Source organism: Typopeltis vanoorti, chromosome 23 (genome assembly GCF_054136105.1).
Source record: "Typopeltis vanoorti isolate ZY-2024b chromosome 23, IOZ_Tvanoo_1.0, whole genome shotgun sequence".
Lineage (NCBI taxonomy): Eukaryota > Metazoa > Arthropoda > Arachnida > Uropygi > Thelyphonidae > Typopeltis > Typopeltis vanoorti.
This window is the reverse complement of record NC_143571.1, coordinates 49631310-49651961: the sequence shown is the minus strand read 5'-3', so window position 1 is coordinate 49651961 and position 20652 is coordinate 49631310. Positions and strand designations below refer to the sequence as shown.

The window sequence follows — 20652 nt, the reverse complement described above, 5'->3', positions numbered from 1 at the left end:
TAAGAGTCAAACTCATTATACGAATTTCTTATAGCAGCCAGTCATTAAATTTTGTTACATTCTACACGGAGACTTTTGAATAGTTCTTTTGTCATTGTTTTGTTGCCAAGGAAGCGAACACAATAGTTGAAATTAAGTACAGTTGGTAAAGTAGGAATTCTAATTAGGCGGAAGTAGAGGTACCTTTTAGATACTCTGATGTTGCTTTAGATGCGCCGTTTTCTGAGTTTTCCGCAGCGACACTATCATGCTAGCAGGTTTTGGTTGCCAGAAACTCGGGTTTTTCATCTCATAGACAGACAAATCAGCCTTAGCATACACGTAATTTACAGACAAAAATTTACTCATTTACTTTCAGTGGTGGTAGATGGTCTTGTGTGTAGTTGATGGATCGTGGCGTAGTGTGTAGATGTGTTTGTTGAGTGGAATGCCCTCCCACGTGACTATTTGGCGTCCAATAATTTTTAATCTCATAAAAGCTTGTTTTTTTCGGGGTAAATGTACCATCAAACAAACAAAAATAAAAACAGACAATTAACCAAATATATTTTATAGCATGGATTTAGCTCAAAAAAAGAAGAAAGAAAGCTAGTTTAGCGGTAAGTCAAGCAGAAATCTGTGAACCAGTTCACAATGTTTCCTTCGGTATCCAGACACTAGAAGGCATTCGTGTGTTTGCATGGACCACTTGTTCCGTTGTATGCTCTCCGAATTACTCATGGAGTTTCCTGATTTTTTTTTATTAGTGGACACATCAGCATAAACCTTCTTTGTTTATCTGATTTCATTTTATAGCGGAAAGAAAAATTTTATGTTCCTCTCGAGAGGTCTGCGAATTTCTGCCCAAGAGAGCGAATCATCTGACCCATAACTGTGTAGGTTTAAAAAGTTCAAACTTTTTCCCACACCATCGAGTATCGATTCGCTAAATAACTAATTAGATCTCCATCCTGGACTAGTTCTAGGCTGCATAGTACTCCAGAAAAAAAGGAAAATTTCAAGAAAACCACTAGTGGATTCCTATTTTCTCCTTAATGTTTCGAAGGCATAACTAGAAATATGAAACGAATTAAACCTGGGATATAAGTAAGATGGAAGCATAACGCATAAAATCCGAGATCTAAAAGTACTGAATAAAAAACCCAATGGTAAATTATATCAACATGTATTCACATAAAATGTAATATAAATTATAAGAAAATTGTTGTTTGAAAACATTCACAAAATGAGAATAATTTTAACGTGGTTCAAACTATTAGAATATTTCAAATTTTTCCGATTGGTTTTGAGGAGAGCATAGAAATAGCATATATTTCAGTAGCTGCAGAACTGACTCGTATGTGAGGGATCGTTTCCGTCTGGATTTCAATCAATCATTTGCTAAACATGGATCGAACAAGTGACATATCGGAAGCTAAGAAGTTTCCTATGGTGTCTCTAAAGAAAGAAGGCCGAACTGAACAGTTTATAGCTAAGGAATTGAAATGTTCTCAAGAATGCGTGAGTAGAGTCTTGAGACAGTATTCTAATAACCGGAGTTTTCAAAATAATCGCTGCAATAGCGGTCGAAAGGTAATTCAGCAAGATTTAGCTTCTTGACACACTTCCAAGACCACTACTAGAAGGCTCAAAGAAAGTCAAATCAATGTAATTTCTTGGTCGTAAAATTCACCAGATTTAAAGTCCATGGAGAATTTGTAGGGAATTATGAAGAAAGGTCTTCAAAAGGTTGCCCCAATAGACAAAAATGAACTTGTTTCTAGTCTGCAGACCATATGGGCTATTTTGATTAAAAAAAAAAAGACTGAACCGCTAGTAAATAATATGCCCAACCGTTTACGAGCGGTCATAAAAACTAAAGAGGATGCAACAAAGCACTAATCATCATGTTGTTTCCCTTTGACTGTACCTTTTTGTGCATTTATTTTCGCATTATTCTAATATTTTGAACCACGTTAAAAATTATTCTAATTTGTGAATGCTTTCAAATAACAGTTTTCTTATCATTTATATTACATTTTTATGTATTTAATCTACAACGTACGTAGATTAGGCGATGCTAATTCATATTTGGTAATAATTATTTTATATGCAATAAATTAGAATTGCAGAGGTATATTACTGGATTATCTGATATTTTAGTTTCAATAAGTATCCCTAATACTCTCTTTTTAATAGTATTAACAAGAAGGAAATTCGACAGTAATATTAAATCTAGTAGAACACTAGAAAAAATCCAACTCTTCTTATTGGTGCATCAACAAACAAATGATCAAAGAAATAGTCACAAATTCCTTAAACTCGCGAGCTGTTAAGAGCTGGTGAGTCTGAACCCGACCAATAAGCTTCAACACTCTCCAATGAACACATGGTTGTCTTAGAAGAATATTTTGCAGTTTCTTTGATATAATTGATGTCAGCCAGGCTGGCCAAGTGGTTAGCGTATCCGATCTCCAGCCACAAGGTTGCGGGTTGGAATCCCGGCGTGGACGTGGATGTTTGTGATTGTCTGTGGAGATACTAGTGGTGGTGGTGGTGGTCGGCGGTAGATGGCGTTGATGTAGTGCGGTCAGTTGATGGATTGTGTGGTGGAGACAGAGTTGTGGAGCAGGTGCCCTCCCTCGATGAGTCTTTGGACTCCCTGGAGGTGTCAAATAATAATAATAATTCGAGCACGTATTCACCATTAACCTACAGATTGATTAAACATCGCTGGTAAACATAATCAAGTTTTTCAGCAAAAATTATGCCTGCTTTTTAAAAATAATGTACTGACCTTTAAAAAAATTCAAGTGACACTAGAAGACCGGACCAATTATTCAGTTTTCATATCAATTCACAAGGATAGTATTATCAAGGATGATAAGTATAATATACAGCATGAAAATAAATGGTCTTTTCTCAAGAAATGTCCCAAGAATGGCAATAAAACTCCCATTGATAAGTTTTAAATGGATGCATTTCAGGAAACAGCTTGACCCAAAATAGATTTCGGATATATTAATGATTTTTTTCTTATTTGGCACATAGCTATCACAGTAGCAAGATTACACAGCTTACGTCCATGGATACGATTTGTCAATATAAGTTAACTACTTGCAATTCATCAAAGGAAATATAGATAAGGTAATCTACAGGTACAACCCAAAATGCGTTCAGTTTATAAGCCTCTTAAAATCACAGATTAAAAGTAGACAGAATCGCTTATCGTTTCATGGAAATTCAGAAAACATTTCTACTTTCAAAAAAACATGTCGAACTTCGCACACGAGAAATAATAACAAAGAAAAATTACTAGAAAAGTTCGCATGCAATTTTTATTTTAAAAACTCTATTTCCGAATAGCACATACCCTATAGACAACGACCAGATTGTGAAGTGTAACCGAATGAAATTATTATAAAGATTCCAATCTTAAGAGAATTCAATCCTTGAAGGATTTTATGAAATCGTGTTATTTTAAATCGAGATGATAGATTAATGTTAAAAAAGCATGAAGATTAGTTATTAAAGCAGATGTATTAAGATTTAAACTAAAGTCCAGGAAAAATCTAACACTGACAGATGGTGTTCTTGAATGGCGATCGTATCTTTGAGAATGCCAACTCCGTAGATCAGCGAAACGTGATATATATTTTGGGAATTCAATTATAGATGTCGTTGCAAAAGTCACTCCCAATTGGAAAAATTTGAGTCTAGGGTGTGAGGAGCATTTATAAGAAATTTTCAACGAATGACTAGTTATCGGTCTCATTTGTGAAATAGACAAATCAGCCAGAGAACACACACGCATCGATAGTTATTGTTCACTGAGGATATACATAGAATTAAATACCATATCACTCCCAAAATATCTAAAACTAGTTTACTATGTGTTCGTCCTAGGCCATTGGGCTGAACACAGTAAGGAAGATAAAATGATAGTATTTTAAGTATTATTCTCACGTTCCTGTAAGATGACAACAAGCCTTTATGGTTTTGACTTATTTCTTAAAAAAAGTTATAAAAATATCTATAAAATAGATGAGAATGAAGATTGGAAATTCTTCCATGCGTCTGGAGAATGGAAATCTTTTACGATATATAAGAGTTTTGCTGTAATTGATCGACAAACGTTTTGTAGATTTGAGCACGAAACAAATTGTAATTGTGTTAGGTTTTACTGTTTGCTTTTTTGGGGGGGAATGTGGGGCGATCCACATAAGTTTAATAAGCATCAATAACAAAACATCAATTCAGAAGGAATTGATGCGTTCTCCAATGTCCCTTGGAATTATTCTTTGTGAGGAGAATATCTAAGGTAATCGGAAATTCTGTGACGTTTTCTTATGAAAGCTCTGAACGTGAATTTTTTGTTAACTGGAAACAAGTTTAAGTCCAAGAATCTACCGACGTTAACTCCTCATTGTAACTTATAATCTAATGCCAGCACTATACGAATGAGAGAAAGTGTGTTAGTAAACATAATTGAAATGATTAAAGATGAAAAGAGTATCGTTGATCATGCTGATACACCGTCTGTCCAAAAAGAAATCAAACTTTTCGAAAATAGGAGAAACGAGTGGCTCCCCCTATTGTATCTTTCTGTTGTCGAAAGCGGCAACCTTCATTAGTGTTATGTCAACTGTTTATGACATTTGCTTTATTAGAAGCCGAGTTATAGTGCCAAGAGTGACAGTGTGTTTTGATGAACAGTCGGTCGTTACGATATTCATGCCGTACGCGACGAATCCTCGCTACCAATCGCTTCAAAACTTCGAGATAAAACTCACCATGGACAGTTTGGCCAGTTTGGACAGTTTGGAACGAATTCTTTGTGGATAATGTTCTTGGAATCGTAGAAACAAATCAGCATTTTCTTTACTTTTGACTTCTCCAAGCGACTATTTTCGGATGCCCCTCTTCTGGTGGTCTCCACTCAGCACTCTGGCGATTTGTTTCGGGCTCATACTCACACTCCTCGTTTCATCACCAGTAGCGATCATTTCAAGGAAGTTTGAGTCCTTACGAGGGGTTTTAATGAGGTCCTTGCAGTGTTCAATTCGATACGTTTTTTTGATTCGATGCAAGTCCATACATTCATATCGTCGTCGGTCAACTTGTGGGGAACAAATAGCGAATTCAATTTATGGTCAAAATGTTGCGTACAGTTGATTTTGGAATCCCCAATTCATCTTCAATCAATCTCACGGACGATTTCCGGTTTTCTTTGATGAAATCATGCACTTTTTTAGATGTTATCTTCGCTCAATCGAGTTTTTGGACGGCCCAGCTTTACGTTATCCTCAAGCGTCTCCGACCATTTTGAAATTGCTTAAACCATTCGTGAACTTGAGTACGGGATAAGCATTCATGACCGTACGCTTTTTGAAGCAGTTGATGCGTTTCGGTAAAACTTTTACCAAGTTGAACACAAAAGTCAATCGCAGCTCTCTGTTTGAAACTCATTTTCCGACCGTTCGTCAAAACCCACTGTCACTCTTGGCACCATAACTCGGCTTCTTTTTTCTGAAAAAAGTTCGGTTTCTTTTTGGACAGCAAGTGTATATCCGGGAGATGAAGCATTGCCGTGATCAAAATGCAAATAACATTTAAGCGATTAATTCTATATTTTAGATAAAGATTCTAAAATGATTTCATGGGTCGCAGTCAAAATGAATCTAAAATACATTTTCTTAGAATCACGCGAAGGTGAATGCCACTTGCAAAATAAACCGTATTGTTTTGGAAAACAGATAGAAAAACATATTTTAATTAGAGCTTGTTCGTTTTTTATATCGTTTCCTATTCTCATCGGATATTCCACCATACAGTCGATTTTTGGTGTTAATATTATTCGTTTGTCTTTGCTGGCTCTTAAATATACCAAGAATAAACTTAAATAATAATAGACGTTGCTAATTTTGTCTTACAAATTCAAACAATAAGGATCATTATTAGTGCTAGTAACTCGTAATACTAATATTGCGATTATCCCTCTTTCGCTCTTTCATTTGATTCAACCACGTACACAAACTATCGTTTCCACTCATCAGTCTACTCAGATCTAACCCTTACCTTTTGTAGCCGACAGGAGCTCTGCAGGCAGGAGAAGGCAGTCAAAATGAACAGGATACTTCAGCGCTTTCTTCGCTTTAAGTTTCTTTTCCTGATCTACTGCTTTCCGTGGTCGACCTACATCGATGAGGTCATTGTTCCCTTAAAGCTTGTTGATTGGACAATTGTCTTCATCTCCGACCCACTTCCAAATACTCTCGGAATCACTCGACACTGTCCACGTTTAGACACGGAGACAATTCTACGACATCGAACAAACGAAGGTCACATTTCGGATGGAGAAATAAGGAGATAAGGGCTCCGCTCATATTCAAGTCTCTCCACTCCCCCCCCCCTTTCTCTCCCAGAAAGACATGAAAGTTAGAATGTATAATCAGTGAACAATAGACAGACTGAAATCGGGGCAAATGGGCAGATAGAAAGAGAAATTTAAATATTCTGATATTTGTACACGTATTCGCATATATTTCAAGCCTGGCTTCTCTTGCATGGATGAGTACTTCAGTTGCTAGTTAATCGTTAATGGTCTGTGTTATAATCCTTGACGTCTGTTCTATTTACCCCCTGTGGGAGCTATAATTGGAGTGTGGTATTTAATATATCACACCGCACGACTACCCTTGAACAAGTTGCTTTTAATAAAAGTATAAGGAAAATCAGTAGAAATATACATTAAGGTTTTTAATTATTAGCTATGGAAAACCCGGACAATAATTTATCCCTAATGTTTTCTTTCTAGGAGAAGATGGATATCACTTCAGAGAAATGGTACTGAACGTAGAGTTTTGTAATGACACGAAGACAGTTGGATAGTGAAATCCCCTCTAAATAAGGGGAGTTTTGCCTGTTCATTATTCTATTCATTCCTTATACTATTTATGTGTACATTGTAACGAAACATGATTATTCCATTGTTTGTTTAGTACAGATGTGTCCAATTGCAGCACTGGCGATTGTGTAATAAATTATAATATTTGGGCAATTTCGTGCTATCACAATACCTTTTTTCTCCCGAAATCTTAGCAGTCCAAGCCAAGCGCTGCTAACGCTGTCTTTATTTGTGATTTAAGACTGAATCTAGTGGTTTAAACGAGGTAACAGTTTAACCAGATATTTCGTGTTTTATTCCGTATTCTCAGAATTGATACGGCTTGATCTCAAGATATCAGGTGGTTACTGGATCGAGATTATTAAATCACTAGATTTGACTATCTAGTGGTTTCCAGTTGTCCCTGTTTGTTGCATTAACAGTAAAGCATCTGGAATTGACTATGTATTTTGACAATCTCAGAGCAAAATATTGGTATCCTTCAACAGCCTATACTTAAGATTTATTTTAGTTATTTAAATACACCAAGCTTGCCTCTTATACCTGATAGGACCGTGTATGGATCGTGTGTAGTCATCATCACCATAGTAAGAGGTGGCACTGTCTTGGCCTAATTTGATGCTTTAGTTCATTTTAAAAGTAGTTCGTGGAATTTAGATGAAGACTTGAATGAATTCAAATAAAATATTACACCAATTACCTTCGTTCAGTCACGTGCAAAAGTGTCAGTATTATGGAACAATGTATGACTGTGTCGTAATGGCAAAAGTTTAAATCCTGAGAATTACTTCGGTGTAGTTACCACATAGGTGTCCTACAACACCAGGTGTTATAATGCTATGATCAACGGTCATTAAGCCTAATTTAGTTGGAATTACGGTCGAAGCAGTTAAGACAACGAAGTAGCATATTTATATCTGTTAATTGTGTGTCGTTTAATGGGAGTGAAATGAAATAGAACGCTAAAAAAACTGAAATAGTTTGTTCTGATAAGTAGCAGCTTTTTTCTGTACTACAACAACATTCATCCTCATTTCAGTCCACTTACAACTACGTTAGCGATTGCTGACTTTCTGAAGTAACATTTGAGAGGACTTCACTTGATGTTTGGTGATGAACTGAAGACAGTAGTGAAGGTACAGTTGAGTCAACTAAGAAGCCCAATATGTCATGACCGGACTCAAGAAACTACCTGGACATTGTCGAAATTGCAAGGAACACAGAGTGTCATTTGGGTTGAAAAATCACTGTAAAAATTGTAGAAAATAAAACTTCAAGTGATTTCAGTGAATATCTAGTCTGATTATAAAATATGTAGTTTCCTTACCGAAAAAAAAAAAATACACGGCAACAACACACCTCCGAATTTTAAGAATTTATTTATTATCCAAGGTATTTTCATTTCTAACGTACAAAAATTAAAAAAAAAACCAGTCAAACAAATAAGATAAAAAACAGATAATTTTCAACGCGGGCACATTTGGGTGTGTGCGCGCGCGTGCGTGTTCCCTATTTTGAAAGTCTCTGTGAGATTCGATGTGGTCCACTGATATCACTCCATCAAAAACAACGGATTTAAAGGTTGCACCACCAAATCCTTTCTCTAGTCGTAGTAAGTCCACTTCTCATATTCTTCTGATATTCTTTGTTTCTTTCTTTCTTATGTGTCTTAAATCCGAAGATTAATTTCTTCGAAAAAGGAGATAAAGGAAATGCTTCTACCGTGTAACAACCAATACAACCAGTTATAGAGATCACTAATCCCAAGATTTAAAGTGTAAAACTTGGAAGTTGTCGGCACAGTTTTAGATAAAACTTGACAGAATTCGGTAATCAATCAAAAATTACTTCCTCGTAAACGATTAGATTTCGTGATCCAAGAAGGATTTCAGAAAGGAATTTTATGTCTGAAGGATAGAACTAACACAACGTTTGATGACTGAAAGATAAAATACTTTTCGAATTTATATTTTCAGTTGCTTTTTTTTTTTTAAATATTACTCATTTCGTAATTTCTCTGTTGCTTTCCATTTGTAACGTTTTCTTTTTCGAACAATAGATGGCGCTCTGTAAGAAAAAACGAATTAATCTTTTAGTGTTACTTACCTTGACCCTGCTTTAACACATATATTCTTCCGGGTATGTTTCTAGCTTAATATGTCAAAATGTTGGCAGAGGTTACAGGAACTCCAATAATTACTCATGTTCGTATTTCGCTGAAATCACTTTTAACTCCATTGTCCTATCCGAAAACGTTCGTCAATCCTTTGTTAGCCGATAATTCGCGAATAATCTTAAAACGCCTCCTCCGGTGGGAGAGGGGAGAAGGAATTGTATTGCAGGCTGAAAACCACTCGAATACTAATATTGCAACTCGAACTTCATATCTGACGTCGCTCGTTAAAGCTTATGGATTCCACAAAGTGTTGGATTGCATCTACGTCTACAACATAACAGGAGTACCAGCTCCGATTTGACGAAGAGGACTCGCTGAACCACTGCTAAACAAGAATTGTTTAGGAGTGGTTCAGCGAGCATGACAGCGACTTCCACCATCTTTCTTGGCCACCACAAAGTCAAGTCCCGATCTGAACCCCCCCCCCCATTGAGAATGTATGGGATGTGCAGATCGAGACTTGACTTTGTGGTGGCCACGAAAGATGGTGGAAGTCGCTGTCATGCTCGCTGAACCACTGCTAAACAATTCTTGTGTGATGGACAGTAGCACTGTTGTCCACGAAACAACCGTCACCTGCTGGATAAAAAGGCAACATTGTAGGGTGGACTTGATTGGCAACAATGTTGATCATCCATGGAGGACACCCGACCTTCAAGCAATATCCGGGGACCCATTCCATTCCAACAGAACATGTCTCACACCATAACACCACTTACGGAAACTTGAGTCGTGTTTACAATGCAAGCTGCGTTCATTGCTTCATGGGGCTCCTGCCAAACTGTCTTCTCTGCCTACCGTCGGTACAGAGCAAGGTGTACGGTGGCTCGTCGGACCACATGACTTTTTTCCAGTTTACCAGTGTCCAGTTCCACTGTGAACGAACTTTCCATTTCTTAGCAAATCACTAGTTCAGTTCCCTGCAGTGAGATATGGATCGGGAACAGCCTTCACTAAATGATTCTGTCAATTGCTGCAAACAAGGTGTTCAGATTGTCCATTCAAGTCTTCTCAGAGGATCTTGATCTGGAAACTGTCATAGGACCACAGTTACGGCTCTTAGACAAGCAATAGTTTATTTTTTCATTGCTTAAACATCCGAGGATATCTCACCTTTTGCACATACACTGCATAAGTGACGTTTATGTACATCTGCATAAAGGTTACTATTTATGACTGGTTTGGGTAATAATAAATAAATGGAGATTTAATGATAATAATAATAATAATAATAATAATATATAAATCACGTAGAAAGAAACGGTCTAGACTGTTTTTATATTATTAATCGACTATCTGAACAATTTTTTTTTTTTTTACTTTCCTAACAGATTAGCCATTCGACTACTATTCAGCAACTTTATCTTTCTTTCATTGACGTCTTCCTTTAAACTTTTTATATTAGTCTAACTATTACTTATTCCTCGTAGGTTGGTTCGTTTTATTATAATTTCAAATGTCACAAGTCCGCGGGGTTAGCCTAGTGCCTGCGCGCTTCGCAACCATATGCCAGGGAAAGAAGTGTCCTGGGTTCGATCACCGTCGCCGACTTGAGGTGGTTAAGGATCTTTCTCAGCCATAGCCAAGTTAGTTGGTCTTGAGCGTAGGCAGCAGGATTTTTTCCTCAGTTTATCTGGGGGTTTTCATCCCGCAAGTAGGCAAACCGGCGCCGCGAATACACAGGCTACAGTAATAGGACACACTGGAAGGCATAGGGCCAACCACCTTATCCTCGGGACGGGTACGGCTTATAAGAGCTAAGGATAGCTCCATAACAGGCCACTAGGCCTAGCACGTGAAGGGAAGAAGGAATGTCACAACCGCAGATAATGTCCCATACTATACAAATTTAACATTTTACATCACACACTTTTTCACTGAAGATATATAATCTGACTATATTTACGAGTATATGATAATATTACAAATGTAAAGCAAACTGTAGTTGAGCAAGATTTCTTTTCTATACCTCAATAATTAAATAAATCAGATTACTTTCATAGCTACACCTTATTGCAGTTTTAATCTTGTATATATTAATGATATCAATCACAAAGAATTATTGGTGTGAGAGAGGGAAAAACTGATAGGAGATTCCAGAGGGTAACGGATGGCAATGCTGTAGCCAATGAAGTTTTAACTGAGGCTTGGCTATTGCCGTTACCCCGCCATGACTATAGCTTACAGCCAATAACATCCCCTCCACTTAATAATAATGTTCTTGAGACAACTGATATTAAATTTTATTTATGCGACATACCTGATAGAACTGCGTATAAACAGGACAAGTGAATAATTTTGTATCTCAATTAGAATTAAACTTGTTAGCTATTATTTCATTGTTACCTTAGCGACATGTCTGTGACAGTTGACACCATTTACTAGGAAAATTACTAAGACCTAATTTGTGTTTTTCTACTTCCAAGAAAACTATCACTTCAGACAGCTAACCCTTAGTTATAACACTTTCGTTTCTTTAATTAAACGTATCGTGAACTAAGACTGGATACTTACACTGTATTTTTATGCTTTCACAGACATTCAAAGGTTTAAATTAAAGATGCCAAGAAATTATAATCCTCCAAGTGTAAGCAAACTAAGTCTGCGCGTGAAGTAACTCCAGGACTAAGCTACTACTTGTACATAGAACTCAAGGATTGCATATCATTTGCTGATATGAAATCCTTAATGCGAAGTTACCAGCCCTGTATATACAAGTAGCCCATTCATGAAGTTACTTCACGTGCAACATTTATTTGATTTACACTTGGATAAAGGATAAAACCAAAAATATAATTTCTTGGCATCTTTAATTTATGGTATAACCAAGAGAAAAAAATTCACGGGGTGATCTGCATATAATTCGTTAGTACCGTAGATAGGATCAAAGTTGAGGAGAAAGAATATATTTGTTAACATTGGATTTGAAGACCTATGCATTATAATAATCTTCAGAAAATACATAAGAAGGCAGAGTGTTATAAAGACAGCAGTAAAAGGAGCATATGAAGACAAAGAGAAGTGGGTTCTGTGAATTTGGAATTTAATTATGAATGAGTTATGCTTGGAGGCAACTCCGTATGAATAGTTGCCTCCGAGTAACTATGCATACAGAGGAAAATAAAAATAAAAAAACTAAACATCATGGGTGTAGTCACAGCCCAACACAACATCTACACGATCTGTGTCTTTGGGAAGTGGCGCAGTGAGCGACCTCTGATATCCAATATGGAAAACCAACACACTTCAACATTAACGATAGTCATCAAAACTTTAACATTTTTTCATTCTTTTTTTTTTTTTTTGATAATCGGAATTTAAAATAAAATTTTCATACCCACATTTTTTAAAAATATTTTTGTCCATTATTTTGAAATAAAGTGTGTTTCTGTTTTCGAACTATAGATAATTCGTGATAAAATCAAACATTATAATTCTATTTAAAGGATTAAGAATGGCTAGTTAACGTTCTTTCTTTGCATTTATTAAAAGAAATCTGATAACGCTGTTTGTTCCCTATAGAGAGTAGATGAGACTGTTTTATCCGCATCTAAATTTTGAAGAGAGTTCAATCGCCAGCGATTCCAATCATAGATAACTGGCCCAAGACTATCACTAATTATAAACGGCATTCATCAATACAGAGAGGCAAACAAGTGCCACGATCTCGTGGTCCTGAATCCTAACACAGTATAATATTTGTCTGAAATAGTTTGAATTCTACGGTCGATTTTGTTCAGTTTATTTGACAAAAACCCTGTTGCCCGTAACGAGATCGGCGAGCTCGGAAAAAACCTGGAGGAAAAGGTTGGAAAACGTTCCTCTAGTCGGTGACTACATTCGAACTGAGACGCTTTCTTCAGGCTGCCTACCACTATGGACCAAACGGCACATCCACAGAGCTACTTTGCAGGTATTACTTCAGATCTAAATGAAAGGAATCTTCTACTTCAACTTAAAGCCAAGTTTCTTACAATTATTTAAAGACTTTTCCAAAGAGAATATATATGACGAGTAGAAATATTTTTTATTAAAAACTGAAGAAATTAAAAAAAAAAAAAAAAACATGAAATCACCTATCCAAATATCGAGAAACACTGTTATCTATGTATTTGTAAGCAGCTACTTCATTTTAATGCAAACACCAAAAACTACAAATATCAAAGCGTAACACTCCGCTTAAAAAAGGGAAAAGAGGATATCACAAGATACGTCAATGGATTATTGTTAGTACTGAACAAACGGGACTCTCATAAACAACTGTTTCATAACCAAATATATATAAGATGAATGGAAAAGCAGATTTTGTATAAATAACATCCTGATTTCTTTCTATATGAACTGTCACTCACAATCTCTCAACTTGCGTCATTCTTTTAAATTCTTCAATGATTAGAAAAACTTTATAAAAACTTTTTTTTTAATTCTTTAAAAAACCTTTTCCTATGTTATCCATTATACTTAGTTAAGAATGTTGCCCTTTTCTGTTCATTTTACTTGCTGGAAGGAAATATGGACTTAAATCCTACTTCATTTTGCTGCTAATACAACAAGCATCTGCTTGCTCAAGAAACGTAGAAATGCTAATACAATGAGAAGATATTTTGGATTGTTTAAATACTATATTCGCATTGTTTGTTATATAAAAATAATTCTAAATAAAATTATTAATCTACACTATGCTTGGTTATTTAAAACGTATATTAATTATATTACTATAAAATTCGACCTAAGTTTATTCAGTTTTAGCAGTTAAATACAATGGTTCATGAAAACTTTCATGCTCCGTGTATAGATGGCGCCACTACACGGATTGCAAATATCTCTCTAAGTAGGTATTGATTATATTGTGTTCCTTGCATAACAACGGAACAGCAATTAAATCTAAATTGATAGTCGGAAACAAATATGTAATTCTTATTCTTATTCTTTACTGATTAGGCAATTTTTCCTTTTCTGACTTCATTTTTACCCACTTCTGAGAAGTCGTTACACATTTTTTCGATCCTGGTGGTATTACAGAATTTCGTTTAGAAAGTTCCGTATTTTCAGTTCTATAATAATTTTCTTTATTTATACTTTTACTTAAAATTAAACACTTCATTTGTTATTAACCTGTTATTACGGGTAATAGTTCTAATTGGTCATGAAATTCTCATGTGCTGAAAGCAACCCCTATATCCACAGTCCCATTCAAACAGAAGTGGACATTCTCGTTTTCTTTTTTTTTTTTTTCATTCATTGCAAACGGTTTCGGATGTCGGTATTCTCTATGCGCAATCTCGCTGTAAGAGAGCAATGTTGTTACTCAACACGTCGATAACATCGCCTTTGTTCATATTAGTAAATAAAACAGTAAACTAATATGGTTGCTATTCTCTTTCTCATTCCCTTTAATAGATGCACATCAAATTTTGCTTCTGTCTCATCGGCAGAATCTACTCCAAAACAATCTAAACAGAGAGGGTTTAATTGTAAAAGCTCTATAAATAATAATCTCTCTGTGTGTATCTCTCTATCTGTCTTTCTGTCAGTAAAAGCAGGAAGAAAGTAAAGGAAATGAAAAAAATGTCAGTGATATTCCCGAAGCAATCATCCATTCTCCCATCAAGTTAGATGCAACCCAAACGAGCATCAAACCCTTTTAGGATGCGATTTCTAGAAAAACTGTTTTCGTATTACAAAGAAACGTCCGCCAGTTACATCTGTAAAACATCAGAAAGAAATGAATGTGGTAAAGCATGACTTGAAATTCTACCCCTGAAACATTGAAATTGCGATATTAAGCAATTTCAATGTTTCAGGGGTAGAATTTACAATTTAAAAACAAAGTTCTAGAACTTTGTTTTTAAAGCCAATTCAAGATTGCAATAAGTGAATGTGGTTTCACACTAAGCACTAAAATTCATCTCTCACATAAACGATTTGACAGAACCTCCGGGCACACGGTGAGTTTGAACCTGTAACCTTTTGGTCAGAGAAGTGTTACGTATCTGCTGGCACATTAACTCTCCATCAGCGTGCTTATACCCCATTTCCTTTATCAACAACTTAAAAGAGAGACAATGAATTCAATGATGTTTCTTGAAAAACTAACTAAAGGTCCTTGGAGAATATTACATTTAATACGCTCTTCCAGAGGATAGCAATCGACGGATAAAGAGAAGATGATGTTGGACTGTGATGGGTGTTAAATAAAAGCTTATCATTCATTCAATTTTTGACACCACAGGAATGATTGCATCAGAAACAGAAGAAAACTGGTTTTTTGAAACTGTGGCGAAAAAGGATGTGGTAATTCCGAAGAAAGGGCTAGAAGGGAACGTTAGCTTAAGAAAGGAACCTGTGTGTCCCTGATGATTCAGGATATTAGAAAGAATAAGGGAGAGAAGACGTGACATCTTTTTTGGGTGAAATAAGACAAATCTGTATTCTGCTGGCATTTATTATTATTATTATTATTATTATTATTATTATTATCATTATTATTATTACGTAACACTTCCACGGACTCCAAAGACTCATCGAGAGAGGGCACCTACTCTACAGCTCTCCGTCTCCACTCAATCCATCAACTACAGCGAACTGCATCATCTACACCAACGCCATCTACTGTCTACCACCACCACTAATATTTTCACAAAGATCTGTCTTGCAAGATTTGTTGGCAAGATTTGTCTTGAAGTATTAATAACGTGTTTAAAGAGATTAAATTTTTTTAAATTTTTATTATTATTATTATTATAATTATTATTATTAAATTATTCTTAAATTAAATTATTATTATTATTATTATTATTATTATTATTATTATTATAATCTTAAACTTGCATTTAACAAAATATATAACAAAGCATTAACAAAAATAAAAATACGTCCCCAAACGAAACAAAATCCATGGATAACAGAAAACATACTAACAGACATACAAAGAAAAGATGCCCTATGGAAACAGCTTAAGAAGTCGCCGAACAATATCGCTTTAAAAGCTGATTACAAAAGAAAACGGAATCTCCTAACAACCCAGATTAGAACGGCAAAAAGAAACTATTACAGCAACAAATTAACAACAGCACAGAATGACATAAAGGAAACCTGGCACCTGATTAATGAAATGGACAATATACACAGAACCACTGCCACAGAAACAATAAAACACAGCTTTGCCTGCGACCCCAAATCCCTTAAACAGTTGGCCAACAACTTTAATCAGCACTTCGTGAACTCTGTCCAAAAGCTACAAGAAACAACCCTTCCTTACACAAACGAACATTCTCCACTAGGTCCACGAGCAACCCAGTCGATGTGATTCCCCACATTCTCCATAGTCCTCTGGATGGAAACAGCAGAATTATGCACGAGATTAGAGAAGAACAAGGAATGAGAAACGTGACAGAAGGACCACAACGAGTCAAATCACAGCTCAGTACAACAGTAACGGTTACAACATCATCTCTAAGTGCACCGGCTCCCAGTGCTGTCAGCTAATAACAAGACGATGCGTATTAAAGTACCCACTCGATGTATATGATGGAATCTCAGTGCTCTGTATGAGTTTCTCAAGTAATTGAACAATTGTATGCTGTTAAAGCATTCAGCACTGAATGCTTCTACATCGTGTCGAATTTTTGTCGAAGCTATTAGGTTGGTAAATATCTTTTGTAAACTTCTTCTCAACCGTTTACTCTATATTTCAGCATTGAGTAAAACCAATATTAGTATAACAAAATATATAATATGCATATAAATTTTCTTATTCTAGTGAAACTCAAATCACAACATTTGTGCTTTTTTTGTTAAAATAAGTAGTTTCATAAGTCTTCCATTTAAAGCTGTCCAAAAATATGAAAGCATTTCTAAGAATAAACTTTGTGTGTGTGTGTGTGTGTGTGTGTGTGTGTGTGTGTGTGTGTGTGTGTGTGTGTGTGTGTGTGTGTGTGTGTGTGTGTGTGTGTGTGTGTGTGTGTGTGTGTGTGTGTGTGTGTGTGTGTGTGTGTGTGTGTTTCTAACTTGTCCCATATGTTCTCTATGGGCTTCGGATGCCAGCTTTGTGGTGTTCAGCAAATATGGCGGAAGTTGCTGTCATTCTCGTATTATTGTCCATGAAACAACCCTCACTTGCTGGATAAAAAGTCAACATTCCAGGATGAACTTAATCGTCAACAATGCTCAGATATATATTGCAGGATTTCCGACCTTCCAGCAATATCAAGGGATTCCTTTCATAACAACAAATCATGTCTCATATCATGACACAACCTCCATAATCTTGAGTTGTGTTTACAAGTGAAGCTGGGTTAATTCTTCATAGATCCCTCACCAACCTGTCTGCATACCGTCGATATAGAACAAGGTGTACTATGACTCATCGGATTACATTACGTTTTTCCAGTCTGGCAATGTCCAGTCAAGGTGTTCCTGACACCACTGTGAACGACATTTCCGGTTCTTCGCAGAAATCAGTGGATTCTGTATAGTCATGCAACTGCCAATATCGGCCTTGTTCTCCACTTCACTGCTTATTTTTCGGTGAGATATGGATAAGGAACAACAACAACCTTTATTAAATACGTCCGTCAGTTGCTGCACACACACACACACACACACGCACACACACACACACACACACACACACACACACACACACACACACACACACACACACACACACACACACACACACACACACACACACACACACACACACACACACACACACACACACACACACACACACACACACACGGAGTTCCGTTTGTTCATACAAGCCTTCTCAGTTGACAGCGATTTCGTCCTCAAACTGATAGACTCTTTCAGGACGAACGCTGCGCCTCTTAGAGAAGCAATGTGGTTTTGTTTTTCCACTGAATAAACACCTGGGATATCTCATCTTTTGAGAAACCTGTCAGTTCTGCTGTTTTTAAAATCGTCGCTCAAGCCAGACGGGCACCAACAATAAGTAGTTTTTCAACTCCGCCCCCTCTTCCCCAAAATTTGTTTTTCCATTCTGATCAACACTATTGACGCCTACTGAACAGAAGCATTCTTAAATAGTTGCCTTGTGTGCGTTACGGGGCACGTGACAAAGTATTTTGTACATACGCTTGCGTAAGTGACTGCAAAAAGGTTTCTAATTCAGTGACCGATATGTGTGTGATTTGGTCAGACAACTGAAAAATTGAATTATGGGAGATGAATGACGTCACAGTGGCGTGACATCATTAAACACTCGTCATCAGAATTACAATTTAAGGGTTATGGTGAAATTGATTTCCACATATTTCTCTGTTAGCACTTTGTTACGTCACAATGGATGTGTCTGCGATAAAAAGTATAAATTCCTGCCAATGTGGGATGTTCTTGGGCAGCAACGAAATTTTATTCCTAAAACATTAGGAATATTATAAAGGGATTTTGTCCTTAGTTTGGACAGAAACTCTTCTAGAAATAGTGATACGAAAGTTTTCCCTAAGAAAAGAGGTTAATGATCTTAATTGCTATTTCAGTTTGGAGCAGATGGAATGTAGTAGACGACCTTATGTACATATTTGTTATAAGGATGGTCATCCCATAGCTGGCCCCAACTGATGTGGGGGGGATTCCCATTGTAGCTTTCTTTACATCATCTTTGTATTCTACTCCAAACTAAAAACAACAGAACTTTTGCAAGGATGCTTGGAAGAAAGGCAGGGTTGTTCTTAAGCAGCCCTGCTGTTTCGGCACGTATTGGGATACCTAGCGGCTGCGGATATGTAGTTAAGTGGAGCGGCGGGGGGATTTTTTAAATATCAAGCCTGAAAAAGTAGCCTGGAAGAAGTTCGTATAGTATGAAACTCGGTGAAAGTTTTTCGGAAATTCATCTAGTTTTCAGGAAAACCAAATTGGCTTCTGATGCAGGTAACTGAATTTATCACAAATATCGTGTTTACAGACACTATTTGTATATGTAGCTACAGTGAAACAGTCGTTGAAACAGAGGAGTGGCGAAAGGAAGAGGCTCCCACACAGTTTTTTTTTAAAATTTTCTGCAGAAAAACTCATTCTAAATAAGTGAAGGAAATTTTCTTCGGGTAGGGAGGGTATGGGGATGATGATTTTCTACAAATATACCATTATTTTTTTAAACGAAATATGGTATGCATTTATGTATTTATATATCATATAGAATGAAATATATTTAAATGAAAATACTATTATTAAAAACGTAACTGTTTTGTCAATGATCTGAACCACATATTCCTGCGAGATGTAATCCTGATCGATGAGTCATTCGTAAAACATCCTCTGCATCAATTGGTAGGATATCTACAATCGTCAGAATTACTTCTTTCCAGTTTTTTTTTTTTTTTTTTGACCCAAATTTGTCCATTCTGGTAAGGTGGTTAAACTTTGATGCAAACATGTCTTTAGAAATAAATATAAACATGCGAAACATATTAATATGAATTTGGTTTCTATATTCAAGTATAAAAACACACTCATCACAAAAGTGTTGAGAATCGAATTAAACCTAAAGAACCTTGTCTGTGTGTCTTCTTCCTATCATGGATTTCATTCCATGATAGGAAGAAAAAGAAGAAGAGAATTCGCTTTATTCGATGTTAATTACAGAAGTTGATTCCTTTAATTCTAAATATAATTCTAAATATATAGACTCTCGTGTTTATTAAAGAAAACTGTTTTAAAAACTAAACAAGTACTCAAATTCAACACCCGACAAGTTTCGTTAGTCGTCAGATTAACATCTCCAGGGGTAAAGAGAACTAAAAGTTTAAAGCACAAACTACTAGAAATTACGAAAATTAGCTCATCTGTTGGTATTGTGAACATCTAAACAGTTCGTTAAAAAACCGAATAACAGATCTATACAACCGTTAATGGGTGTTAGCTGGAACTAATGCTATTTGTTGTCGCGTTCTGGTTCAAGCTCACTCTGTCCGAGGTCTGAAGTGGGTAAATTTTTAATAAACGCCGACCAAACTTGATTTAAAATCAAACCAGAGTCACGAGATGCTTTCTGAATAAAATTGTTTATTTATTTATTGTTTGCTTGTTCGCACTAGCGGAGTACTAATAGGACCAGCAATAATACTGGAGATCTGACTCTATGAATTATGGTCTTGTCGTCGAGGGGAAAGAGCACTTTTTAAGAGGTTTAATTTCATTCAGTATGCTCTGTAGTTGATTCGGTAACAGCGATGCTATTTGCTTGGAGAGATGCGAAGAACTTCATAAGGGTTTTGATAGGCATGACAGGGTTAATTTCCTTTTTTTGCTTCCTCACAATGCTATCAAACCAACCAAAAAAAAAGCAAGTATTTTATAGACTTATGTAGATAAGTTGAACGCTCTTATCATAGCATTAATTAGATTTATATAAAGCTAATTAAATGCGGTGATCTGCTAGTGAGTTGTACATCTTAAGGAAAAGAAATAAAAGAAAATAATTATTCCCTATATTTGATATTAAGTGTCGCCAACATCCCGGATGGGTCAGCCGCTATGGAAAAAAAAAAAAAAGCTGGTTCAGTCGGTAGAGTGTTAGGCTTTTAACCTAAGGGTCCAGGGTTCGAGTCCTTGTTCGGCCGTT

At 36.2% G+C, this 20652-nt stretch overlaps 1 protein-coding gene across 1 annotated transcript in view; it reads left to right on the top strand.

Annotated features, from left to right (window-relative positions):
* Positions 1-1386: 1386 nt before the first annotated feature.
* The window catches only part of LOC150093837 (angiotensin-converting enzyme-like), a 96486-nt gene continuing 77220 nt past the window's right edge, over positions 1387-20652 (top strand). Inside the window, exon 1 of the mRNA XM_090412533.1 lies at positions 1387-1572. Coding sequence (XP_090268659.1) covers positions 1387-1572 — 186 coding nt within the window. The remainder of the gene's footprint in view (positions 1573-20652) is intronic.